We start from the raw sequence: 23,791 nt of genomic DNA on the forward strand, positions 1-23,791 counted from the left end.
TCTAAACACTGCTGTGCACTTGCAGCAAAAATGGGGAAATGGTGAATAATCCCTCCTGCCTTTTGAGATGGTCATACTTGAATTATGTTGGCAGGATTGAGTGAAGAAGCTTGTATTGTTAACAGTGCTGAATCTGCTCTGTAAATGCATAGGACTTTTTTTCCATGGGGATTTCAATCCAGCTTTCACCAGTCGTTGTTCACCTAAAATGAAATTTAAAGGTTTTCTTAGGTTTCTGCTGCTAAATTTGTTCTTTGTCAGGGAAAAAAATGCACAATGTTATGAACATTTCTGCTTACTATAAATTTGTTCTTTCACTCAACTTCATAAGAAATACATTCCATTATTGTCACAAAATACATGTTTTCTTCATCCTTAAGCAAAACAGTGTCCTGAAACACATGATTTCATTAATTTAATTTGGTAAACATTGTACATGAACTTTCTTTCTTCCTAGGTTTCCAGAGGAGGAGTTGGCAACAGAGCCACTAAAATATGCTGAACAACTTCCTGTAGCTCAGATAATACACCAGGTAAGTCTTTCCATTTTAAAAATTCCTTTGAAAATAAAGAACATCTGTAATACTTAAACTGCTTTTCTAGGTCACACAGAATTAATGTCCTCATGCTGGAAGTATGTATAAACACGATACTCTTGTTCAGATGACAACTATTAAATTATAAAAGTCTCATTCTGAACATGGCAACGAAAAGATGCTTGCTGTATGACATGGTTAACACTTCAGAGCTACTTGTTAAAGTTGTTGTGTGTCTGCTGATAGAAAAGAAAAAAAATCCATTAATTTCTCCAAATTTGCATCTTGACCTAAATCGTATTTCCCTTCCTGAAAAAGCAGCCAAAGTATGGAGTCATTATCGTGGAATAATTGTCATGATGAGTTGAGCAGGGAAAACAGTCTTTCCTCCTAATACAATTCTGAATTAGCACCATTTTATTTCTAACTATAGCAGTATCATCATACTTTCTGCTTTGAACAGGGTTTTTTTGTTTTGCACAATTTAAAAAAAAAGGTTTCTATTTTTCCTAGATTGTGCCTTCTAACTTTGTCTTTATTTAAATGCAGTACTGTGGTATTGATTTAAGTAAACAAATGAGGAATGATGTGGACATACAAGCTGGAATTAAAGTTTTTATTGTAACATGTCTCCCCCAATTCATGGCAAGGAGGAAGAAGAGATCTTTTCTGTGCAGAAGATTCTGTATTCCCTTCTTGCTCTTTCCTCAGAGTTCAAGGCCTGCTTTTCCATCCATCCTGCTGGGTAGATCAGGTACCCAGTCTGCATTCAGGTGTGTCCTCATTCTTTGCTGTCAGCCACAGAGGGTTCTGCCTGTTGTGTGGAAAAGCTTATGGCCAAGTAGCACACATAAAACTTGTGTCAGACATGACTGGGGAGACTTAGCATTCCCCTTCTTGTGGATGCCTTAAAGGAAGGCTAAATGACCTATTCTGTTGCATTAATTTTGATTTTTTTCAGAATAAAATAAATAATTGTTAAACTTATAAAACTATAACGTTATAGATGTGAGTCCTGCTTCAGGGATAAGTAATTACAGTTTTCTTAAGTCAAGGCTAAACAGGTCACATTACTGTTTTCCTAATGGTATCTTGGCCCTATGGAATCTTCCAGGTAATCAAGTATGCTCTGAAAAATCGACCTGAAATTTGGGGAAGATGATGGCAGTTTATGTTGGGAGACAAAATGGTGCAGTCCATTCACTGCCTTGAGATAAGAAAATTTCCAGACTGAAAACTGGGACTTGGTACTGGTCAGAGTAGCACTAAGCCAGAGAGGCAATGTTAGATAAAGCTGTGGTTTCAGACTCAGCTGTTTTTAAATGCTTCAGGATCAAAAGGAGTAAATAAAAGTCCACTAAGTCCCTTAATAGAATTTTGTAAACAACTTTTTGTGTATTAATTATTATCATAGATCTTCCCAAATACCTTTGTCAATCAGTGTTTTAAAGCATTGAGTTCATGCTGCAGGCAGTGCTGGTTTTACCTTAAAGGAAACATAAGCTTTTTAAAACCTTCAAGTGTACAAGCCTTTCCTGCAAGTTGTAAGCACAAGGGATTTTAAAACTTTTGGCTGAAATCTGCACCTTTGGGAAGAATTTCTGATGTGTTCAGAACATGGAAGATTGGAAATCAGGACCAGTTTGTATGTCAGGAACTCCCTGGTGTTGTCAGAGCTTCAAATGACCCAACAGCCTGCAAATGTCACATTTAAAATTCTGTCTTCATGCCTGACTCTCAGCATAAATGAATTAAACAGCAGAGCAGGCAGCCAGTCAATATGTTCTTAACAGTGAGAGTGAGCAATGAAACAGTTTGGGGGTTGTTTGGAATCAGTAAATAGAAAGTGCATGGAATGGCTCTCCTAGAGGAAAAGCTCAAATAGGAAACAGAATTAACCTTTAAAATGGTCGAGCAGACCAAATGTCATAGCAATATTTTTACAGCATTAGGTGGGTAATAACCACAGAGTGTTCATTTGGCCAGTGTGTATTACACTGCAGTAGAGTATTGTGCTGTGCAAAGGCAAAAAGCTGGGTTCATGTGCTCTTATCTGTCTGCTCAACTTGCCAGTAGTACAGAGCTGGGGTCTGCACAAGGCAGCAGAGCAGACCCAGCAGAACTGTGAATGTCTTGGATGCAGAGAAGGCAGATAAGGGAACATTGTTCAGCTGTGGGGACAGGGGTTTGGCACCGTGCCCTGGTTGTGTGAGGCTGATGCCCTGCTGAGCTGCCACCAGCTGAGCATCACTGCACCAGCACCGTGCTGAGTTAGCTCTGCTGAGAACCCCTTGTACCCTTCTGCTGAGGGACCTGGCAAACTGGGACAAGTCGTGCAGGGGCCTTGTTTATATGAAAAGGATTTTTTTGCTCTAAGAATAAAGAAGGAAATTATAAGAAGCTAAAAAAGTGACAAGAGTAAAAACAGTGAATAGTATTTGTGGTGTTATGATGCTGCATCCACATGGATACATACGTACTCTAGACATATATAACAGCATCAGTGCTGTGTACTTATAGCATAAATATACATTAAAATTTCACAGTGGTGGACAGGTATCCTAAATTAGTATAATGTATAAAGTACATTTTAATTATACTTTTTAGCCAACATAGCCACTACTACTATCCAGCTTTAAAATTGGATAAATTTATTCTCCTGAACACTACTAAAATACTCTTTGTGCTTTTAACTGAAGTAAGAAGCCTCTAGTGCTTGGTAGAGGAATGCAGTCATTAATATAAACTTGTAAAAGTAGAACTTTCAGAGTAATGCCCACATACATAAGACAGCCTTTTTAATGAGATTCCCTCTGTACAGCCATGCATACAATGCTGCTACTTACAATATGTTTATGCTACTTAGAATAAGGCCAAAAAAAACCCCCAAACCAAAACCCAAACTAAAAAGAGGAGAAAAAGAAGATTATTTTAATTCTGCACTTGTCTTTAGTCAAAACAGGTCTGGTGGAAGAACAGGGCAAACTGCATTTGAGAAGATTGTTTCCATTTATCATAAATTATATTCATTGCTGGCCTTGCAGCTCAGCAAATCATTTTAATAAAAGTACCTAACTTCAGTGCCAGTGTTTGTGCTTGGAATGTCACTGTGTGTTAACATACTTGGCCTAATCAGGATTTAGGATATTGAAGAGACTTAAATTGTTATAGGTGTCTTTCTGATGAAAAAATGTTTTATTGATGAAAGGCACATTTCAGCAGATAAACACTAGATATCCTGATGGTGTTATAATTGAAAACAAAATGAAACAGCAAATTCAGACCACAATCAACTTGCATACTTGGTCCATTTCAAACCATTAAGCAGATAAATGAACATGCTGTTAAACCAGGATGATATTTCAGGAAAGTGACTTGCAGCCTGTAGTGGAAATTGCACAATTTACTTGAAAGTTGACATAGTTTACAGTTGCAGATTTACTTAGAAATGAGGAGTTCCTTAGGTATTTTTTCCATGGGGGGAGTGTTACATGCAATATCCAATTAACGTAGATAGAGTTTCCTTTTGGAGATACAAGTTTGTTTTGTAGAAGTTTTACCCTGTGCTTTTGTGTTGCCTCTCCAGGAGCAGGCTCAGTGGCAAATGCCTTCAGCGGTTGCAGGAGCTGCTGGGAAGCTGTGCTGACCCTTGGAGGAGGTGTCTCTGTTCCAGGGCCTGGTGGAGCAGTGGGAGCTTGGCTCACCCCAGCCTTGGGGAGTGAGGGGGAGCTGCTCTGTGGATGTTGGCTCCAGTCACCATTGGGAGATTAAATGGGAAATTTATGAAAGATGATGGGAGGGGGATCTCCAGAGTTAAAAATGCACAGCTTGATGGCCATCAAAGGATGCTGCAGGGTTGCAGTTCTGCAGTAATTCTTGCAGGAAGGCCTTTGTTTCCATCATTTCTGTGCTTCTGTGACAAGTTTGCAGCCATTACCCATCCCACCCTTCCCCCAGAAAAAATCCTTTTGCTTTGAAGATCAATTTTTTGTTGATTCTCAGGGCCTCATTCTCACGTTGTAGAGGGTGGTTAGTTTATTGCACTTGTTGTTGTTATTCTGGTTTCATGCTGATTTAATTGACAGAGGTTTTCTTCAGCGGCATTTGCCAGAAATTGTTGAAACAGTATTAAGAAAATAGAACACACTATGTTGTATAGATTTTTTTTTTTAAAATATCCCTTTATTATCTATAACACAACAATTTTAGCTCTCAGACTTAAAATATTTTCACAAACATTAAAGTGGTTTACGATCTGTGTGAAACGTTCAATATGGAAAGTAACCCATCACATGGTGAGACAGTCTTGAAAACACAACTTGAAAATTCAGGGATCACACCAGCTCCTTGTCCATTGCCTTGTAGCTGCTCTTTGGCAGTTTATACAGTTCAGGAGTTCCCCTCATTCCCAGTCTGTTTCTGTCCTGATGGTGGAGTCTTTGTTCCTATAAATGTTTTATAAAGCCATTAGTGTTCAGAACTTTGGCTAAGTGTGCAAGATGTTTAATAGCACAACAGTAACCCAGATTTTTATTTTTATTTTTATTTTTGATGCAGACAGGAGGTTTTGTTTATGAATATTAATTTATTAAAAATTTTACAGTACTTTGATAAGTGATACTTGCATTTTACTGTGTCTTTACAGGCTAAGAGGTTCAAAACCAACTTGTAATACTTAGATGTCTCAGGTTTGATGTGCAAAGTTTTAGACACAGCTATTTATACATTCTTTGAAAATCCATTCATGTAGCTGTGTTTGAAAATAACTTTGAAGCATAGCTTGCTTTTTAGAACTCTGGTCATGGTATTCAGCTCGATGTCAGAGATAAAATACAACCTTTCACCAAAAGGTCCAAGTTCTGCTGCACCTGCTAGCACAGACACAGGTCTGCTCAGGCAGGGATGCTTTTCTTTGTCAAAAATGGATTTTGTCAGGATGATTGAAAATTGAATTTTTCATACCAAATATTATAAAGTACACTGACTTCAGAGTCCAGTTTTATTTTAACAAAATACATCACTTGGCTTCCCACCAAAAAGCCTTGTGACATGTCAGCCTGCCCTAGGACACCTCAGGCTGTACCACTGCAGTGCTGAGCAGCGTGCTGAAGACAAATGCTGTCCCCTTGCCATGGCCCCTTCTGTGGCCATTTTGGAGTGTCTGGAGAACAGCAACCTGTCCTGCCAGGGCTCTCACCTGTCTGGTCCAGACTACAGGTGAGGAAAGCTGTTTCTGATTTACATCATGGAAATGTGCTGTGTGCTCTTCCTCACCAGCTCACCTGAAGTGGTTTTTGGGGCTCAGGCATTCTGTGCAGAGCTAAACCCAGGTGTGCTGTACCCCTTTTGCTGAACCTTTCTTCATCTAGGGCACTTGGAATGTATTGGAGTCAGAAATTAATGTGTCTGCTATGTTTGGGGGTTTTCCATTTCTTTTCTGTATTAAACATATGTTTGTGAATTGTTTAACCTAGAGGTGATTTGGCTACATTTTATAACTATAATGGAAGGGGTCTCAAGTGGAATCATGACTGGATGTCATCCAGCACATAAGAACTTGCTTTTTCCCTAAATTGTAAACAGTATATAGACTTAACTTCTGTTACTGCTGGATAAGTTAGGAATTGCTTAAATCTTTTGAGCCTTCTTTAAATTGAATGCTGTCTAGTAGAAAACTTGGTACTCAAAAGGATCAGAAGAAAAAGAGCTATTACTGCACACTTTGGCCAACCAAACCAAATATGTCATAGAGCAGCAGAGGTATTCCTGCCAACACCTTGTGCTACTTGTTGCATATAGGTGCTTTGAACTTCACTCCCTAAGATTTCTTCTAATCCTAAGTTTGATTCAAAAAGTTGAAGTGCAGAATCGTGCTATGTGTATGAGTCATGTAGTACATTAAGAATGGCACAGTCCCCTGTTTCTCTGACTCACTGCAAGAAATCACCAAACACAGTCTTGACTTGGTTATAGATGGTACAGATCTTTTACTGGCATATCATTAAACCAGAGATTTTTCAGTTTTTTTTTTCATCTAGTGAACTTCTGCAGAGAACAGGAATGGTACTCAGGAGCTTCAAATGTAATCCAGTAGTCAATACAAACAGGTTGTCTCTCTTCTTTTCTTCTTCAGAAATTGCATAGCTCATTAGCCACATGAAACTTCACAACATTCCTGAAATACAGTTTATCTGAGTACAGCATAAAGTATTTTTGTAAAATAGAGACAACCTAATTTTTAAAATTCGCTGCTGTTTTTCTCACCAGTTTTTTCCAATCACAGAATACCATGATGTGGAGTTAGCATAAATTACTGATCATTTGTTTTTACTGACAAGACAGGGCTGCTTCTGTTTTGTTGTTTTTCATCTGACCATGATCTTCCCTCTTGGAAGCAGAGATGTAGTAAAACAGTCTCTTCTCTTCCATCTTCCCATTAAAGGACTCTTGTGGGTGATCACTCTCTGCCTATCCAGGACCATTATTTTACTGTTTCTCAAACACAGGAGAAGTTCTGCTGGTTTATCTCTTTGTTGTTGAAATATTACATGGAATTTCTTCTTAGTCTTCCAGACAGAATAAAGATAACTATCTGAGAATTATTTTTCTTTCAAATGCTGCCCTCCAAATCTTAAAAATTTAGCAGCAATGATGGGGACCTTTGTTTCTGTATGGCTGGAGTGCCAAAGTATTAATGCATGGGGAGCACTTCCTTTGTCTGTACACAGCACTGCTCAGCAGAGCCAGAAAAGAACCATGACTGCTTTTTGTTGCTGACCAAGGATTACAGGGGAACTGAATGTAGTATTAGATTTTTTCAATTATAGCTGAATACAATGGATTGGATAACTAAATGCATTGGAAAGTATCTTGCATGAGGAACCTGAACAGTGAGTTGTGTGGTTCTTGTTTTTAACTGTTTCATACTAGAAATACCACGTTGAATGTCTTCTGTAAGCCAAGAAGGGAAAATGTTACCTGTTCCAGCATCCCAGAGACGTTTGAGATGGTGTTTGGTAGCTTCTTCTTGCCAGAACTATTGCATGCATGCTCCGCCTATTCTTCCCTGTTTATGCATTAAAACATGCCCCTTTACGTCCTTCCATTTTTAAAACATGAAACCAAAGTGTATTTTAAAGAATGACCTGTTTTTCCTCTTACACACTATCAAGAACAGTTCATTGAGCACTTCTCAATATGTTCTGTTTGATGTGTATGTACATTATGAGCTCTGGGCATCAGTAGAATCCAGTCTCTGCTGTCACATCTTGGAATGTGACTTTATCCCCTCTTCACAGAAATGGCTCCCAGCAAGGTGACAGCAACCCCCAGGCCGTGCTCTCTCTCAAAACCAGTCTCCTCTTCAGGGAGATGCAGTAGCAGGCAACTGATGCAGTGTTTTCAAAATGACTGTTTTAGGCTGCCCAGATCCTGCAGTTTGGATGAAGAAGTTTTACCTCTGATCTGTCAGTTTTCAGAGGTCATGTTTCTTTTCTCTTTCTGAGCCTGTGAAATCCTGACATGTACAGATTGGCATTTTATCTCCATTCTTCTTTGGCACAGGATGGGAGATCAGTTTGACAGACAGCTTGGAGCAATTTAAGGGGCTGCCCCTCAAGTGGCCACACTTCACTCTCACCAGTGCTGGTAGGGTCCTGTGCTCATTAAGCACAGCAATGGTGCAAAGTACTGCTTGAAAAAAAAAGGGCATTTTCATCCTGGCTGGGTATGTGACTACAGAATTTTTAAAGCCAACTAGGATACGTAGTATCAGCTAAAACTGATAAAGTGTACTTGTATTCCTGAAAGTTTTTGTTTATATTGCTCATGAGCAGATGAGAGTAAAAATAGCTGTTACTGTGGAAAGTTAAAATGGAAATAAATTTGAGGCTTTTGTGCATATCATGGGAGTGCTCAGTTTGCCCTTGAGAATACTGCTAATATGAGGCTTTATATGTGACTGTAGCCTCATCCATTTTGTGGATTATGAGACATCAGTTTCATACCCACCTGCATATAGAATTGTCAGATGTACTATTAAAAAAATATGAAAAGATACCCTGGCTCTATAGTAGCTATAATTGTTAGAGGTGCTGCACTGGATTTGCAGCTTCTTTAAGAGGTAATTCCTGTAACCGTTTCTTTTTAATAAGCACTATTTAAGATGTAAAATGAAGGAAGATGTTCAGGAAATGACTGTAACATGACAGGCTTTATAGAGTGCTGTAGATCTCTGGGGTTTACTCATCTGAACTTCAAATAACTGCATTTCAAGGGTCGGTAGTAACGGTATAGCCATGGACTCAAAAACTTATTATTATATTCCTTATATTCAAAAAATTGATTTGCTGCGTGTCAGCTGAAGCAGCCACGTGTTTGAAGATCCTGTGTGCACAAGCCTTTCAATATGCACTCTTGATGTTTCAGTGTTTTTGTTTTGGCATGGGACTGATTGTGCCATGATCCCCTTTTGTTGTTCTTCAGGATGTGCTCACAACCATGATTTCAAGGCGATGGTTACTGTTTCTATTGTGCTTTATCTGTGCTCAGAGCTTTACAGAAACAGACAGGTTCAGAAATGCTTAGAGCTTGAAGTAAACTTCACATAGCAGGTTGGCAAAAAGCAAACCAAGGTTAACAGCAAGAGGTTCTGATTTGCAGACTAAGGCTGTAAAGGACCATTATGTTGATCTCTTCTGACTTTCTGCACAAAGCACACAGATACTTAATTTATATTCTCCCTTCTTTGTGGCTGTATTGACATCAGGAAGGATAACTAGAAGAAGGGTTTGAGCAGATGCTGGGAGATGTTTATTCAAAACATCATAATTATGGGGGGAATAAAACTGAGCAGGACAATTGGGGCATGTAAGAACATATTTGTGATTACAGGAAATATTCACAGTACTGCAGCTGGTACGGAAGGACCAACATAGGTCTCAGTTACTGACATCATGTGAAGTGTTGCACTCTGCTATAGGTAAAACATCAATAGCTGTCTCACTTTGTTTAGGGCAGATGATATTAGAACTGCTGCATTCACTGCAAATGTAAGGAGGCTGTTTTTGAGTTCTGTGCTTTGAGACTCTTTGCTCTCCTCTGTGGTCATAATAACCTTGGCTAATGTCAGCTTTTTTCCTAAAATTATCTCTTCAGCCATTTTCACTCTCAACAGTTTAGTCCTCTCTTAGGCATATAAATCACTTTTTTCATCATTCCTTCCTTCCATGATATCTTTATGTGATATATTGGTCTGCATTCATTCACATTTGTTATTTATAAGTTGAAATTCTTAGATATTCTGAGTCTTTTTGGATTTGTCTGTACTGGGTCCCATTTACTTGCTGTTCCTTCAAATATTGGAAAAGGGAATGCTATTTAGGGCAGGGAAGTGAGTTGTCTCCAGTGGGGATAACTGAATAGCTTTTTCAGTACATAATGGTATGCAAATAATATACCTCTGCCTCTCATGGGAACAGACTAAAGAACTGCACAAGCTGTCTGTGACCTTAATAGGTTTGTAGGCATCAGAATAGACCCCTGACTTTTGCTGAAGCAAAGTGTGTGATGTACAAATACTTCAGGTGTGTTTCAGGGCTAAGCAGTGCTGTGGAAAAACTGTGAATTTAGGATGTGGTCCACACAGCTTCGTGTGAATGGCAGTGTATCCCAGCAATACAATACAGCTGATGCACAAGCAGTAGGTTTTAATAGTAGTGACCATTAATAAAACAGATGATGCTTAAAACGTGCTAATTCATTGTGTTGTAAGAGTGTCTTCATGTACAGTACAAGGTGAGGCTGCAAAACACAGGAAAATGAGAGGTAAGCTGCTCCATTTGTCTGGTTTTATGTTTATGGTGTTTTATATGTAAAAGTACCTTTTAAAAAATTTTCTTCTTTTTAGTTTATTTTATTACAGGTTCTAGAGCAATTCAGGAAACAGATGCTGCATTTAAAAAAGCTTTGATTTAGTGAGGCTTTCTGTGCAAGAGAATGCATCCTTCCTAAAACTTCATTTTACTTAAATTAACTTGTATTTCCACTGAGGATGGCTTATATTAAGCACAAAGGGAGGTTTAGCAGTTTAGACTTCCATCAAATAAACTGCATAACTAAAAAGGGAAGATGCCAAACCTCACATACTTGTACTTGAAAGAATTGTGTTCTCTCTCGTGGGAACTTGAGATTAGAGAAATTATAAAGGCTTTGCATAAAAACAGGGAGTTAGAATTAATTTTTGCTTAAGCGGGGAAGTGTCAAAAGCCTATTATGGTAATTTTTCAATTTTGTCTTAACTGTTCACACATTTTAAAATAGTTGTACAACTGAGTGGAAGCATAATTGATGTGTTGTGGTTTCTTTTTCCTTTCCTTGGGCCATCATAAAACACAGCTTAGGTGCACTTAGGCATGGAAGAAGTAGGTGTGCTAATTAAGTAGATGAAAATTTTCATATCATAGTGAGAAAATTTACCTAATGGATTGGAATAGTACTCTAAGAATGGTTCCCCTATTCTTAATTACATCCAAGTACCAGATATCAATATTATATGAAGACAATTAAGCCACAAAAACCTTAGTGAGAAGACATAATTCCTAGCAGTAGAATTACAGGGTTGTAGAGACTATAATGTTTATTACTATTATTATTATTATTATTGTTGTTGTGAACAGTAGCACTATAAGTCTACATTTAAAAGAAATTACTTTATTCATTGTCTTTTGATGTAGAGTAAAAGCTGAAGATATTGTGGAATGAAGAGCTACTGCTACATTTATTTTTTTAATCTTTCTTAAATTAAAAAAATATAAATCCTGTCTATATCAGAACAACCAATAAACTGCTGTGGTGTAGTAATTCAAAATTTATGGTTGACGTAGAATAAATTTTAGGACTTCTCTAGGTAACAGAAGACTGATTCATCAAATCCTTTTGATGGTAAATCAAATCTCTTTTTCTTTTATTAGATACAGTATTAACAAAATGGATACTGTTCCAGAGTTACTTTTATTTTGGTGATTAGCTTTGCTGTTCCATAGGAGAACTCTTTGAACCAGACTTTGCATTAGGAATGAGATTTACTGGCAAATGTAAAGTAAGTAGTGCTCCATGGTGGTCACTGGTTAGTGAGACACTGGTTTTTATATGCAGAGAAAGGGCCCCTGTCCTAGCTTACAGCTGATTTTTCTGCAGAAGCCTGTTTGGGCTATGAAAATGCTGCCTTTGGCATCCCCAAATGACACCCAGCTTGTTTGGCCAGATTTTTTCTGGCTTTGTATGCAGTAGAAACTGATAAAAGGACAGAGATTTGCTGTGTTGCAGGAGTGAGGCACGTTCTGCTTCAGCACTTTGCTGGTGCTGCTGAATGGCTTCTGTCAGAACCCACTTGCAGTGTCTCTTCATGAACCTTGGAGGGGTCTGATTGTTCTTAGCCCTTCTCTACCCAAAGCTGTGTTTGGGAATTACCTGACTAAAAGTGTTTTCCTGCAGTTTTGGTGAGATGGGCCTGGGGAGGAGACTCAGCAGCCACTGTGGCTGATAACAGATCTCTGCTGTCTGATGGGTTGTATTTGTGTCCCTGGAATAAAATGGCAGCAGTAACACAGCCAAGTGTGAGCATGGGTGTGTGTTGGGTAGAGGAAAGGAGAGGATGCTGTAAGGTCTGTAGGCAAAGGGAAATGTATTTAGTAGTCTTTATTCTTATTGCATTGCTTGATGTTGCACAGCATTGGTGTATCTATAAGCACATGTGTCATTTGAGTGTAAGACTAAATTTTGGACCCAGTTTGTGTTACCTATCACTAAATATATGCTGGATGGGGACCTTCCTGTATCAAACACATTACTGAAGTATTTTATAGTACATTGTCCAAGATGCAAGATTTAATTCCATTTTCTGGTGTCTGTTCAGTGTTGTGTAACATTTACATTTCTCACATAACCTTGTACAGTGCTTATTAATCATTACTTTTTTATTGTTTACACATGAAAGCTTCCCTGATAGACAGTGTTTATTTAAATGGTATTCCAGTGAGTAGTAAAATGAGCAGTAGGAGTTTTGTTAGATCTTTTTTCTTCTATCTACCGTATTTCTTCTGAGCTTATGCAGTATAAAAAGTAGGTGTTACCAATAAGCTCACATTGATAAGGAAAAATATAAATGTTATCAATCTTGATATATTTTGTGGTGCTGTGACAGCAAATACCTTTCTGAACACTTTTCCTCAGGGGAAGGCACTGTTAGCTCCAAATATATTCACACATTTATCCCACTTAACCATGTAATCCTAGGTGTTATTGGTGATTTTTTTGTGTTAAGTTAATTATTTGTTAAGTTAATTATGTGTTAAGTTAAATATTGTTTGTTTACTGTCCAGTAGCATGCTGTGAGGAGCACAGAAATGTAACTCACGAGCTCTTGACAGGACTGATGAATGGCCACAGACAGAGATATTGGCAGGCTGCTCTCTAGTGCTCTGTCTAGAATTGTTTTCCTAAATAATTCAGAGGGTTGAAATTTGATGAAATCATTTCCATTTGAAGAATGAATGGAAGGGGTAAATGAATGAAGCCTCTGGTAATGGAGCAGTTGTGTTTATATGTTGGACAGTCAAGACAGCATCCTGCATCGTGGTTCCTGTGCAAATTCCTTGCATGGGGTTGTGATTGAGCCTTGTGCAAGTGATTTCTTCTGTCATGGTGGGCGTTCCTGTGAATTAGTCAGTGATTTCATTATTTTCAGGAGTGCTTAACATGAAAGCCCATCTACAAATACATGGCTGACTCATGGGTGATGAGTGGTGCTTAGAGGGGACTGAATGACAGCTGGCCAGTGGAGCAGTAACCTGTGGTTAGTGTAGATGGAGGCAGGAAAGCTGCAACTGCTTTGCCCCTAGATAGAACCATGTGTGATTTCATCTTTTTTAAAGACTCTCTTGGAAGCTGTTGATTCTGTACCTGTCACTGGTGGTCTGGGAGGGTGTTGGGAGGGTGTGTCCTCAGCTGCACTCATCCATTCTTCTGGGAAGATGCTCTCTGTGAGCTCCACATGGCATTTGACTGATGAGCTGTGTCATGCAAATGTCACGTGGGAACAATGATTATTTATGATACCATAAATCTGCTATTCTTTCTTAATGCTTACAAAAAGTCTGTGCAGGAATGGATCTGCTCTCTGAGACTCCTTGTCCTTTGACATACTGAGTGTAACAGAAATGGCTTTTTTTGTGGAGCTGTAAATATGTGCAGCCACTAAATAAGTTCCTGTATGACTGCCATGTCCATGCTTTATGATTTGTTTTCTATAGCAGCTGGGGTACTCCAAAGTATTGGGTTGATATTTCAGAGCAAGTCTATCTCCTTTTCCCATAAGAGAGTACATACAACATAAACTTGGGTAAGAACACTTGTTTGGCTTATGAGTACAAAACTACTGAATACAGAATCACCTGTAAAAGGTGGGTGGTGGTGGGGAACAAAGTGGTCTGTCACCAGCTGTTACTCACTGGTTTGTCACTGAAAATGAAAATGAAATGCACTAAAAGTACTGCCATTCTTGATGTTGCTCTTATAAGTGTGAAGGCATCTTTTGCCTCAGCCCTGCTTCTCCCTCCATTCATTTTGTCATGCCTGCCTTTTGTAATGCTGTTTCAAGCTGTGCAAGCTGGAGCTAGAAAATGTGAAGCTTTACTGCACATGCATATAATGCAGCACAGGGCTTAGGGTAATGGAGAACATTTTAAATTATAGCTGTAGAAATTTGAGAAATGGACATTAAAAACTATGTGTATAAGGATTTCAAATGTAGCTGTTGAAGTATTTGATTAGATCTTGTACTCAATGTGGCATACTCAGTATGAGAACTAATGCAGTCTAACATCTGTTGTTAATGCAGCCTGTCACCTGGCAGTAAATGAATAGATACTTACGGGACATGCAGACACAGAAGTGTGATTGGAACCATCACTACTACTTGGAAAGAAACAGCATAATAATTTATTAACATCATGGTTTTCCTATATAAACAGAAAAAAAACTTTGATTGAATATGAATACTCAGAATGGCACTTCATCACGGAAGTTCTAAGCATACAATTAATTTTATAGGATTAGGAGTAAAACCTTTCTTAGAAAAATTGATTTAAAAGCATTTGAGTGGACTCACCTTGTGGTTCAGAGAGATGCTAAGGGAAATCCAAGTCAGAGTTCCTAGGAGGATGTAGGAGGGCTGTGCTCCTCAGAAAGGCTGGGCTGGATGAGGCTGCTACTTGGAATAATGGTCCCAGATGAAGCAGGTGGGAGCCCATGAGTGCATGTGCCCCCATGTGGGGCCTTGGCTCTGCAGAGCTGAGAGGCTGGCTCTGCCACTGGCAGTGCAATGCTGAATTTGTCTGAACAAGACCTGCACAGAAGAAGACTGAGACAATCTTTTCCCAGGGGACGGTGAGCAGTGCACGCTCTTGGAAGAACAGTGCTCTGATGTGGCTGCAGACCTTGTTTGGGATGGGACACCTCACTTCTGTCTTGGCACAGACCACCTGACTCCTTCCTGTCCCTTACAACTGCCTGACCCTTCCTCCTCACAGCACAGCCAGCAGACTCTTCCTCCTAGCAGCCAACCCACTCTGTGTAACACCCATCCTGGCTGGACATAGCTGTGAGCTGTGGAGGGCAAGGCTGTTACAGTGCAGCTCATCAGGGGTGAGCTTGCTTGCAATCCATTCTGCTACACTCCGAGAATAGCTTGGCCCTATTTACACCACAGTATTTCTGTGAATACAAAATATTCTTGTCCCTCTAGCAGCCTTCGTCTCCTTTGTTCTTTGCTGTCTCTGTCTGCTTAACCCAGAGTTTCAGTGACAGGGACTTGCTTTTATATCTGATGATTTTTGGAGGTTTCTCTCTGCTGAGGTCTGCCTCACCAGTGTGTGTTTTTGTCAGGTTCTGACTCCCTGCATTGTAAGGACCTCAAGGAGTTTATCTTTCCATTTGTGGCGTGACATTGAGCACTGAATTCTTGCCTTTAGTCTTGTTTCTGCTAATAATCCTTCTCTTGTTTAAATTAATTAAATATAAACGTATTAAAAAAGGAACATGCTTTTCTAAGTAGCGGTAAGTGAGTTTTGAATACCACGTCTACTTAATTAAGCTGCTCATCTGGTATTTTTGCATGCTTCAGTTGTCATGAACCTTTGTGTTTGCAAATGTAACTCATATATTTGCTGTTGACTTAGGTGGCCTTTTGTAGAAAATCATGATCATGGCTTCATATGCGGGTATGAATTTGATTAAAATATAAAGAACAACTTGCTTAGCATACCTTAAATAGAGGCAGTTGCCCATTTTTTTTCCCCTAAATACAAGCTAATCTGACTTCTCTCATCTCCTCTCTGAAGCATCTGTGAATTCTAGTATGTAGCTCAGTGTCAGCAGAGCAGGTGAGAGCTCAGCCCCATGCCAGGCTGTTGAGGACAGGTAGGAATGGTCTCTGTGTGTTCTTTCAGGAATTGTCTCTGTGTGTTCTTTCTGGGTATAGCAAACCACACACCTGCGCTTGGAGTTCCCCTGGTGTGTCCCCCACAATCCCTGCTGTGTTTGCTGGGTGGGCATCACTCAGCTGAGCACTGACTTGTCTGGGAATTCAGCAGCCCTGGCTCCCAGGTGCTGGCAAGTCTGCCTTTGATTAGAAGTTGTATATTATGTAATGTATCACAGGTTGGAAGATTAGGGAATAATTGTTAAACCACTGAAAGCACTTTACAGTGCTGTGAAATGTTGAGGTAAATCTGAAAGTAGGCAGTAGTAAGTAGAGGCTCATGTTAAAAAAGCCCTTCTAGATTATGAAGTTTAGAAGGAAATGAAAAAGTAAAGCTATCATAACAGTATTGTTCCTATTACAATGATTATACAAAGTAAATGTTAAAATGCAGTTGTTGGTATTGATGTTAATTTAGTTTAGCTGCTGTTTCTTCCTGTACCCTTTGTGAGTTTTTGTTGTTGATGAATGAAGTTCCTTAATTATTTTATTAATATTGGAGATATCAGTAATCATGGCAGTGTGGTTAATAAATGCAAACCGAGAGATTAGACAAAAGTATTTTAAATTGTTTTGCAGATGAACAGGCACCGTTGATGCTGGAGTTCTCTTATGACTTTAATCCTGCTGTGGGCACAGACAGGATTAAACTATTACTTGGTGACTGGAGTTATTTGACTTCCCCCATCCCCTGAGAGGACCCCAAAATTCAAACTGTACCAAACAAATTAGAAGTGCAGACTTCCACTGAAAGCTTTGAGGACATACTTTATGTTGTGATTTGCTTGTGATACATATAAATTCATTCTGGAAATAAACTTTGTTGTGTGCTTTATCATAAGAATTACAATAAAGGATTACCCAGTTTGAAATTCCAAATTGCAAGTCAACTTGAACTGTTGGAGTGCCTCTAGGAAATACATAGTGTGCTCTTGGCACAGTGCATTGTATAGCAGAATTTAGCTTTTCCAAGGAATTTCCTTCAGTTTGAGATCAGTTTTCTGAGGTGAGAAGCCAGTGGATTGTTCCAGTTTTGGATTTGAGGTTCACCTTGAATTTCAAAGACCTGTTTTGAGACATGGATCTTTTTTTCAGGTTTCTATACTGGTCTTTACAACCAAGCCTCACATAAAATTCTGTAGCTTGAGGAACAAGAAAGAAAACCTCTGGTATGCACTGGAAGAAAAAGAAACATTCATTTAAAGGGAGAATGATTAAAAAGAAAGTTTGGAAATTCACCCCCCAAAATACCTGAAATTCACCCCAGTGAGTGCAAGCACTGCACAGACAAGTGTGTTTCACTTCCCTGCTTGCTGTCCCCAGGACTCGGGGAGTGGAGCAGCCCTCAGAGGACGTGCACAACCTCTCTCCTGGCTGTGGCTGCTGCTGTCGGCCAGGCAGCCCCAGAGCCCTGGGATGTTTTATACCACATGTGCTGCAATAAAGAGGCCAAAACTGGGTCTAGGGCACCCAGTGCTGAAAGTGCAGTGAGAATTAAGCAGGGATTAATTTGAAATCCAATAGCTGCCACTTTAATGGACTCGCTGGCACCTAGTGCTTCTGATGTGTTCTTTTTGTGCAATTGCACAGGGGATTTTGCACTCCTGCTACAAACACACACCATCTGCCTCAGGTTGGGGAGAACATCCCCTGCAACAAGGATGATGTGCACATTCATTTCTAAGCATTTGCACCCTTTCTTAAAGCTCTCTTTGGAAAAAAGTACTAGAGGAGATTGTAGAATTTGTGTATCCCTGTTTCATTTGGTAATTACTAAATTCCTGTCTGTTTGCTGGGCTTTCTGTGCTGGAACTATTCAGATGTGGTTTGTGAGTTTAACCCAAAGTTTACTGTACCAATATTTTTGGGCTTATTGAGAACATGTAGACAGAGTTCTGTTGGAAGATGTTGGATGTTATAGTCTGACAGTCTTCCAGTGTGGAAAACACTTGAATTTATCCTTGTAGATAAGTTTTAGACAGCATTGTCCACGTGAAATGTTAATATGAGATGTTTTAAATCTTATTTCTGTTGTGATGTAACATTTTTAAATTAAACCATTCTTCCTCTAATTAACACTTCAGCTTTTAAAAATTATTTTTTTTCATAAAGCTCATTTTAATTGGAGTAACATGTATTGCATGTTTTATGAAACACCTTCATTGAAAGTCTTGGATCCTTTCCATTCAGGTCCCTATAGACCCATCCAGTTTGAAAATACACTGTTTTATCCTCTTCTTAATTACAGTACTTGGAGCAACTCTCTGTTAACTGTTTTTGAATTCCAGAGGATAATGAGTCTACCAGAACTGAGAGTGTACAGCAAAAAACTGTTCACAGGAGGAAGCTTGCTGTTGCTTAGCTACCTGTCTTTTTAATTTGGTATCTCCAGCAATTCCATAATGACTAGTCCTTAAGCTGCTAAATGTATTTGTTCATGACAGACTGTACCATTCTGAACTGAATTTCACCTATGCATTACGGCTATTATTGTGGGAATAACGAGGGTGTTTGGAATGGCATTGTGCTGTGTGAATCACAATACCTAAATATGTCACTTACAGAGGCGGTTCCTACTGGTCAGTGCTACAGTGAAATTCAGAATAACTTTAGCAAAAAGTTGCCTCTGCTCCATCAGAGCAGTCCCAAATATGAACAAGTTTTGTGTAATCTGTAGGTAGTGCAACCAGTCTGTAGTGCAACCATTCTCACATCAATTTGAAACATAATAGTGATAAGATAATAAATTGCAGATCAAACTACTATGACATTTAACATGGTTCTGGTCCACTTACCATTTTCTTGCAAGTGAGAAAATGCCTGACATGTGAAAATTGCCTGAATCTCACAGAAATCTGCTGAAATAAGACTCTGAGCTAGGCAATAGTCATAGGAGATCTACTGACTTTTTTTTCAGCATCTGTGAAAAAAATTTACTCACATTAATGCTATCTGATCAATCCTAAAATTGATATAAAGAGATAGTTTATCTAGGCTTGTGGCCACAGAACTGGTATAAGCACAGAAAGAAATTCTGGCTTTTCTAAACCTTTTTCCAGCATGTGGATCTGAAAAGGATTTTCATTTGCTGTAAAATGAACTCTTTCTAACTATAATAGTCTTTTCCATTAGGAGAAATCTCTGTGACTCTTCCCCTTTTGCCTACACACAACAGCCACAGCAGCTTCTGCAGCAGTATGGGTGAGGCACTCGTGTGTTTCTGAGAGGGCATTCATCCCACCCCATACCCCATACCCCATACCCCATGTGACGAGCACAGCTGGCTGGCACAGGGCATGGGAGCAGTGGCTCCATGTCCCTTGCAGATGTCCCATACAGAGGTGCCAAGAGCAGCTTTCTGTAAAGGAACTCCAGCACTCCTTGCTGCTGAGCTGACGTGCCCACCTAGCCAGAGTTTTGTTATTGATGCTTTCTGTGTTGTATTTGTTAGGATTTTAGAAAGATGAACTTGTTAGTTTGACAACTAATTATATTTTAATTTAGTGGTGAACTCTCTTGGGAATCTATGAGCAAGTTAATTTAAACAAAATTAGGTATTTCAGCTCTTGCAGGTATACTTTGTGGATTTAAATGTGAATCTGTGTAATCCAATTTTAGTTATTCATAAGGTTTTGATGTCCTCATGGAGAATACTGGCCTATTTCAGTATGATTTTGTGCTCAATTAACCATTTAGAGATATTGACTTACAGATATTCAACACAGTTGAATATTTTTGCCCTTTTATTGTGGTATAATATTTACGTGTGTATTTCAGTTTCTGGGTCTGTAAATCTTTCTTATTAGGATAATTTATTTTTAAGATTACTGAGTATGTAGCTCTTGTACAGCCTCATATAATTTTCGTCATGCCTTCATGGTTTTAATCCTTTACATTTTAACATTGCATCCCCTGACTTTAAAGTGACTATATATATATGTCCTTGATTTCCCAGTGCAGAGCCACTGCTGCACTGGCCTCTCTTCCCTTGCACAATTCCATGGAGACTTCAGTACAAGCCATGACAAAATGTAAAACCATACTCATAGATCACCTTATAAATATTTATTCATATAAATTCTTTAATGAAATTAAATTACGTGTTCTATACAAAATAGGAAAGAGAGGCTTTTAGTGTCACTGGCTGCAAATTGAAGTCATTTGTCTTGAAGGGTCAGGTGCCACTTTGTGGTAAGATACTTGTCTGAGATCCAAGAAGGGAAAGATTGATAGTACAAAGAGATTGATGGAACAGGCACTGCAATATGCATATGAAGTTACAGGTTAATTAGGAAGATTTAAACAAGAAAGTCCCTTTGTGTGGAGAAGTGTCATGTGTTGTTACTCTCAGAAGCGAGGTGTGCTGGCAGCCTTTTGAGCAGGCAGAGCTGATTTTCAGAGATGTTTGTGTGGAGATGTGCAGTTGTGAATGTCAGCGAGGTGGCAGATCACCAACAGCACACGCTGCAGCTGCTCAGGGAGCTCAGTGCTTTGCATACAGAGACACCTGCTCTGCTCACATCTTTGGCTTTGTGTGGTTGATGTAAATTATAATGCTGGTTTTGTGATTCCTGTATCAGAGTAAAATCATTAATATTTCAGACTGCCAAGTTCTGTGGGTGTCTCAGGTGATGTGACTATTTGTTCTACTTTTTAATTGCAGGCACAGCAGAAATTGCAGCACTTACAGAAAAATCCTAAAGCTAAGAATGTGTGGTTTATAAAGGGAAGCTGAGCAGTCAACAAACATTGTTTTTGTGTTGATAGGAAAGCTGTTTTGAAAGAACAGACACTGCAAACTGTTCCTTCTTTCATTAAAGTTCACCAGCCTCCCTGGTACATTTAGCAGAGAACAGCAAGCTTCTCTGTGTGTATTGATGCTGAAATTAAAACAGCAAAATCTTTTGTAACAGTTATTCACTTGGCAGAAAGAGAATTTTAAATTTGACTTAAATGCAACAAACCCAAAATGGTCTGTGCCCCTTGTGTCCCATTCTGCACAAGGACAAAATGGTGCAAATCTTTCAGCAAGGCAGGAATAAAAATCTCAGCAAGCGCTTCAGTATTTATTATCGTAATAGTAAATCATCCCTGTCTGCCTGGGAGACCTGTAAAACATACCTGCTGAGGGCAAGAGCAGGCACAGACCCGAGGGACTGTTACACTTCTAAATACTATAATTCTGGTATTTTTGTCACAATAGTCTTAACTAAAATTTTGCATTCATATAGTCACCTTATTTTTAGCCCCAGAGACAGATCTTGGGGTACATGGCAGCACTTACTTTCTACAATCCATTTCTCTATTCTCTGACTGTGAGTATCTGAATTTTGGTTTAGTAAGGGAAGGAAGAAGACAGGCAAGTTTTACCTTGTCTAGCTGCTACATGTAAGAGAGAAAAGGCCTTCAATTGCAGTGTATGGCTTTTTACTGAAGATGAAAAATTTGTTGAAGGGGGACAAAAGTTTTAATTGTAGAATATATTTCTACATTAGGGAAAGGCAGTTAGACTCAATGAGGCCCCTGGGAAATGTGATTGACTTTGAAAACAATCCTATTTTGTTTTATGATATTGCTGAAATGATGAGCCTTCACTTGTTATGTGGTCAGATACCTGTTTATTCACATAATTCTGAGTACAAAAGCAGCTGTAGAAAACAGGTAGTGGAAAAACAACACTCTCTTTTCTCTTTCACATTTTCACTTGTAGGAACTGTTTTTCATACTTAAAGAATTCTTCTCTTGTATTAACCTGAGACCAAATACAAGAAAATCTGTCAAAACAAATGAGTTGGAACACGTCCCACGATACCAATACACGCAGGCAAAGTGGTGTCTCAGGCACAGTTCCAGTGGCCTTTTTGTGGTACTTACCCTCCCTGCTTGAGTGGCAGCTTGCCTCCCATTAGCCTTCCCATCCATCACAAAGATGCTTCTACTTCAGGAAGAAATACAGCTTATTGGTATTGTTCTACTGCAAGGATTATATTTTTGCAGTTGATAAACACAGTGCACTTCTTATTGTGAGAGCTAATTACAAATTTTGTTCTTCTTTTTGTTTTCTCTTTTTTTTTCCAGAAACCAAAACAAAAGGACTGGCATCCACCTGGAGGATTTATTTTAGGACTCTGGGCATTGATCATCATGGTTTTCTTCAAAACATATGGAATCAAGCACATGAAACATGTCTTCTGAACTGGAGCAAAAAAGATACTTGCACTGGCTGCTACTTTGGGTTCCTGGGTATCTCCTGTGTTCCCTTCATGGGGATTATGGTTGTGTTGAAATACTGTGTTGACATCTCGCTTCTAAAGGTTCTTTTGAAGCCATCTCTTCTGCCCCTTTTTCTGGAAAGATTCTAAAAAGTGGTTTTAATGTTACTGTTATTTCACTTTGTCTTGATTTAAACATATTTTAATGCTTTTCTGAGCATTTTTTCTTTTTGGTTAAACTTAAAAAAGGGCAGGAACTAAACCCAGTTACAGGATTTCTGTGGTTGCTTCTGGATTGTAAATGGGCAAATTCTTTCCACCATACTTTGAAGTAAATCTTAGAAGAAGTCACCTCTTACTAAAGAAGTGGACATGGTGGAGAATGTTATTTAAGATGTCAATCTGTCAATAAAAACTTTAGCATGGCATATTGAAAGCTTTCTTCACAAAAATAAAAATACTCTGGAATATATTGATTTCTTTTTTATTATTATTCTTTGTTCCCTGTTAAATAAAACCCTTAGATCAGTCCTTTCACCTTAGATAGTTCTGAGTCTAGAATTCTATGAGTTGGTGAAAGTAAAACAAAAATTATATGACTTTGCTGAATCTACTTAAAAAGAAGGCCAAAAAAAGTGAAAGGACTTCACCATGTCCATTAGAAACCCTTCACAGATGTTGTATTTTCGCTGCATATAATATGGACTTGGATGCTTTCAGAATTTTCAGTGCACTGGATTTTGCACCAAAGAAAATCAGCTCTGGCATCAGGATGAAGAACATTATAAATTGTACCATTGTATTCTGTAGTTTCTGAGCCCCTAGAAGATGTGCTTTGTTGCCTGTGTTTTGTAAATTCTGGTTTGGCATATTGATGTGTTCTTCCTGGACATTTACTGATGAATGTGTGCTAGAGGGGTTTTGTCTGTATAATAGAGTGATATTTGTGAAGAGCAAATCTGTGCATGTGTAGAAACACATCAGTCAGTGAGGAGAAGCTTTTGCCCTCTGCTTTTGGAACTTGTTCTCTACCTTAACCAAAATAAAGCTTACCTGACACAGTCATGGTGTAAGCACTACACACATATCACTAAAAGTTATTAGGAATTATCTATAATCACACATAGTGTCAAAGTTGGTATATTTTTCTTAGAATATGGTTCTGAGCATTTCCTATTGCACAGCACATACAAATCTGAGTGCATAAACATTTTGTCCTTTTTTTTTCTCTTCCAGCTTGATTGTGGCATCCCAGCCTCAGGTGAGAGGAGGTGAACTGTCAGAACTGTGTGAGCCTGGCAGGATGTGGAGAAGCCACTGAGGCTTGCAGAGAGCAGAGAAAACAGCAGTCTGGTGCAGCTCAAGAACTAAAGCCTTGTTTTTTTATCTCCAATGATTTTCTAGGCTTGGAGATGTTGAAGGTACAAAATGATCCAAAATGGGAAGGTAAACATTTGCCTACTCCACCTCTTCCTGGCACTTCTTGGTGAAGAGCTGGGATTGTT

General features: G+C 38.9%; 1 protein-coding gene across 1 annotated transcript in view; it reads left to right on the forward strand.

Annotated features, from left to right (window-relative positions):
* Positions 1-23,347, forward strand: part of PIGK (phosphatidylinositol glycan anchor biosynthesis class K) — a 70,537-nt gene extending 47,190 nt beyond the window's left edge. Inside the window, 2 exon segments of the mRNA XM_058808084.1 lie at positions 458-533; positions 22,153-23,347. Of these exon segments, the coding sequence (XP_058664067.1) occupies positions 458-533; positions 22,153-22,269 (193 nt within the window). The 3' untranslated portion in view covers positions 22,270-23,347.
* The last annotated feature ends 444 nt before the right edge of the window (positions 23,348-23,791 follow it).

The sequence above is a fragment of the Ammospiza caudacuta genome, chromosome 7 (assembly GCF_027887145.1).
Source record: "Ammospiza caudacuta isolate bAmmCau1 chromosome 7, bAmmCau1.pri, whole genome shotgun sequence".
In the NCBI taxonomy this organism is placed as follows: domain Eukaryota; kingdom Metazoa; phylum Chordata; class Aves; order Passeriformes; family Passerellidae; genus Ammospiza; species Ammospiza caudacuta.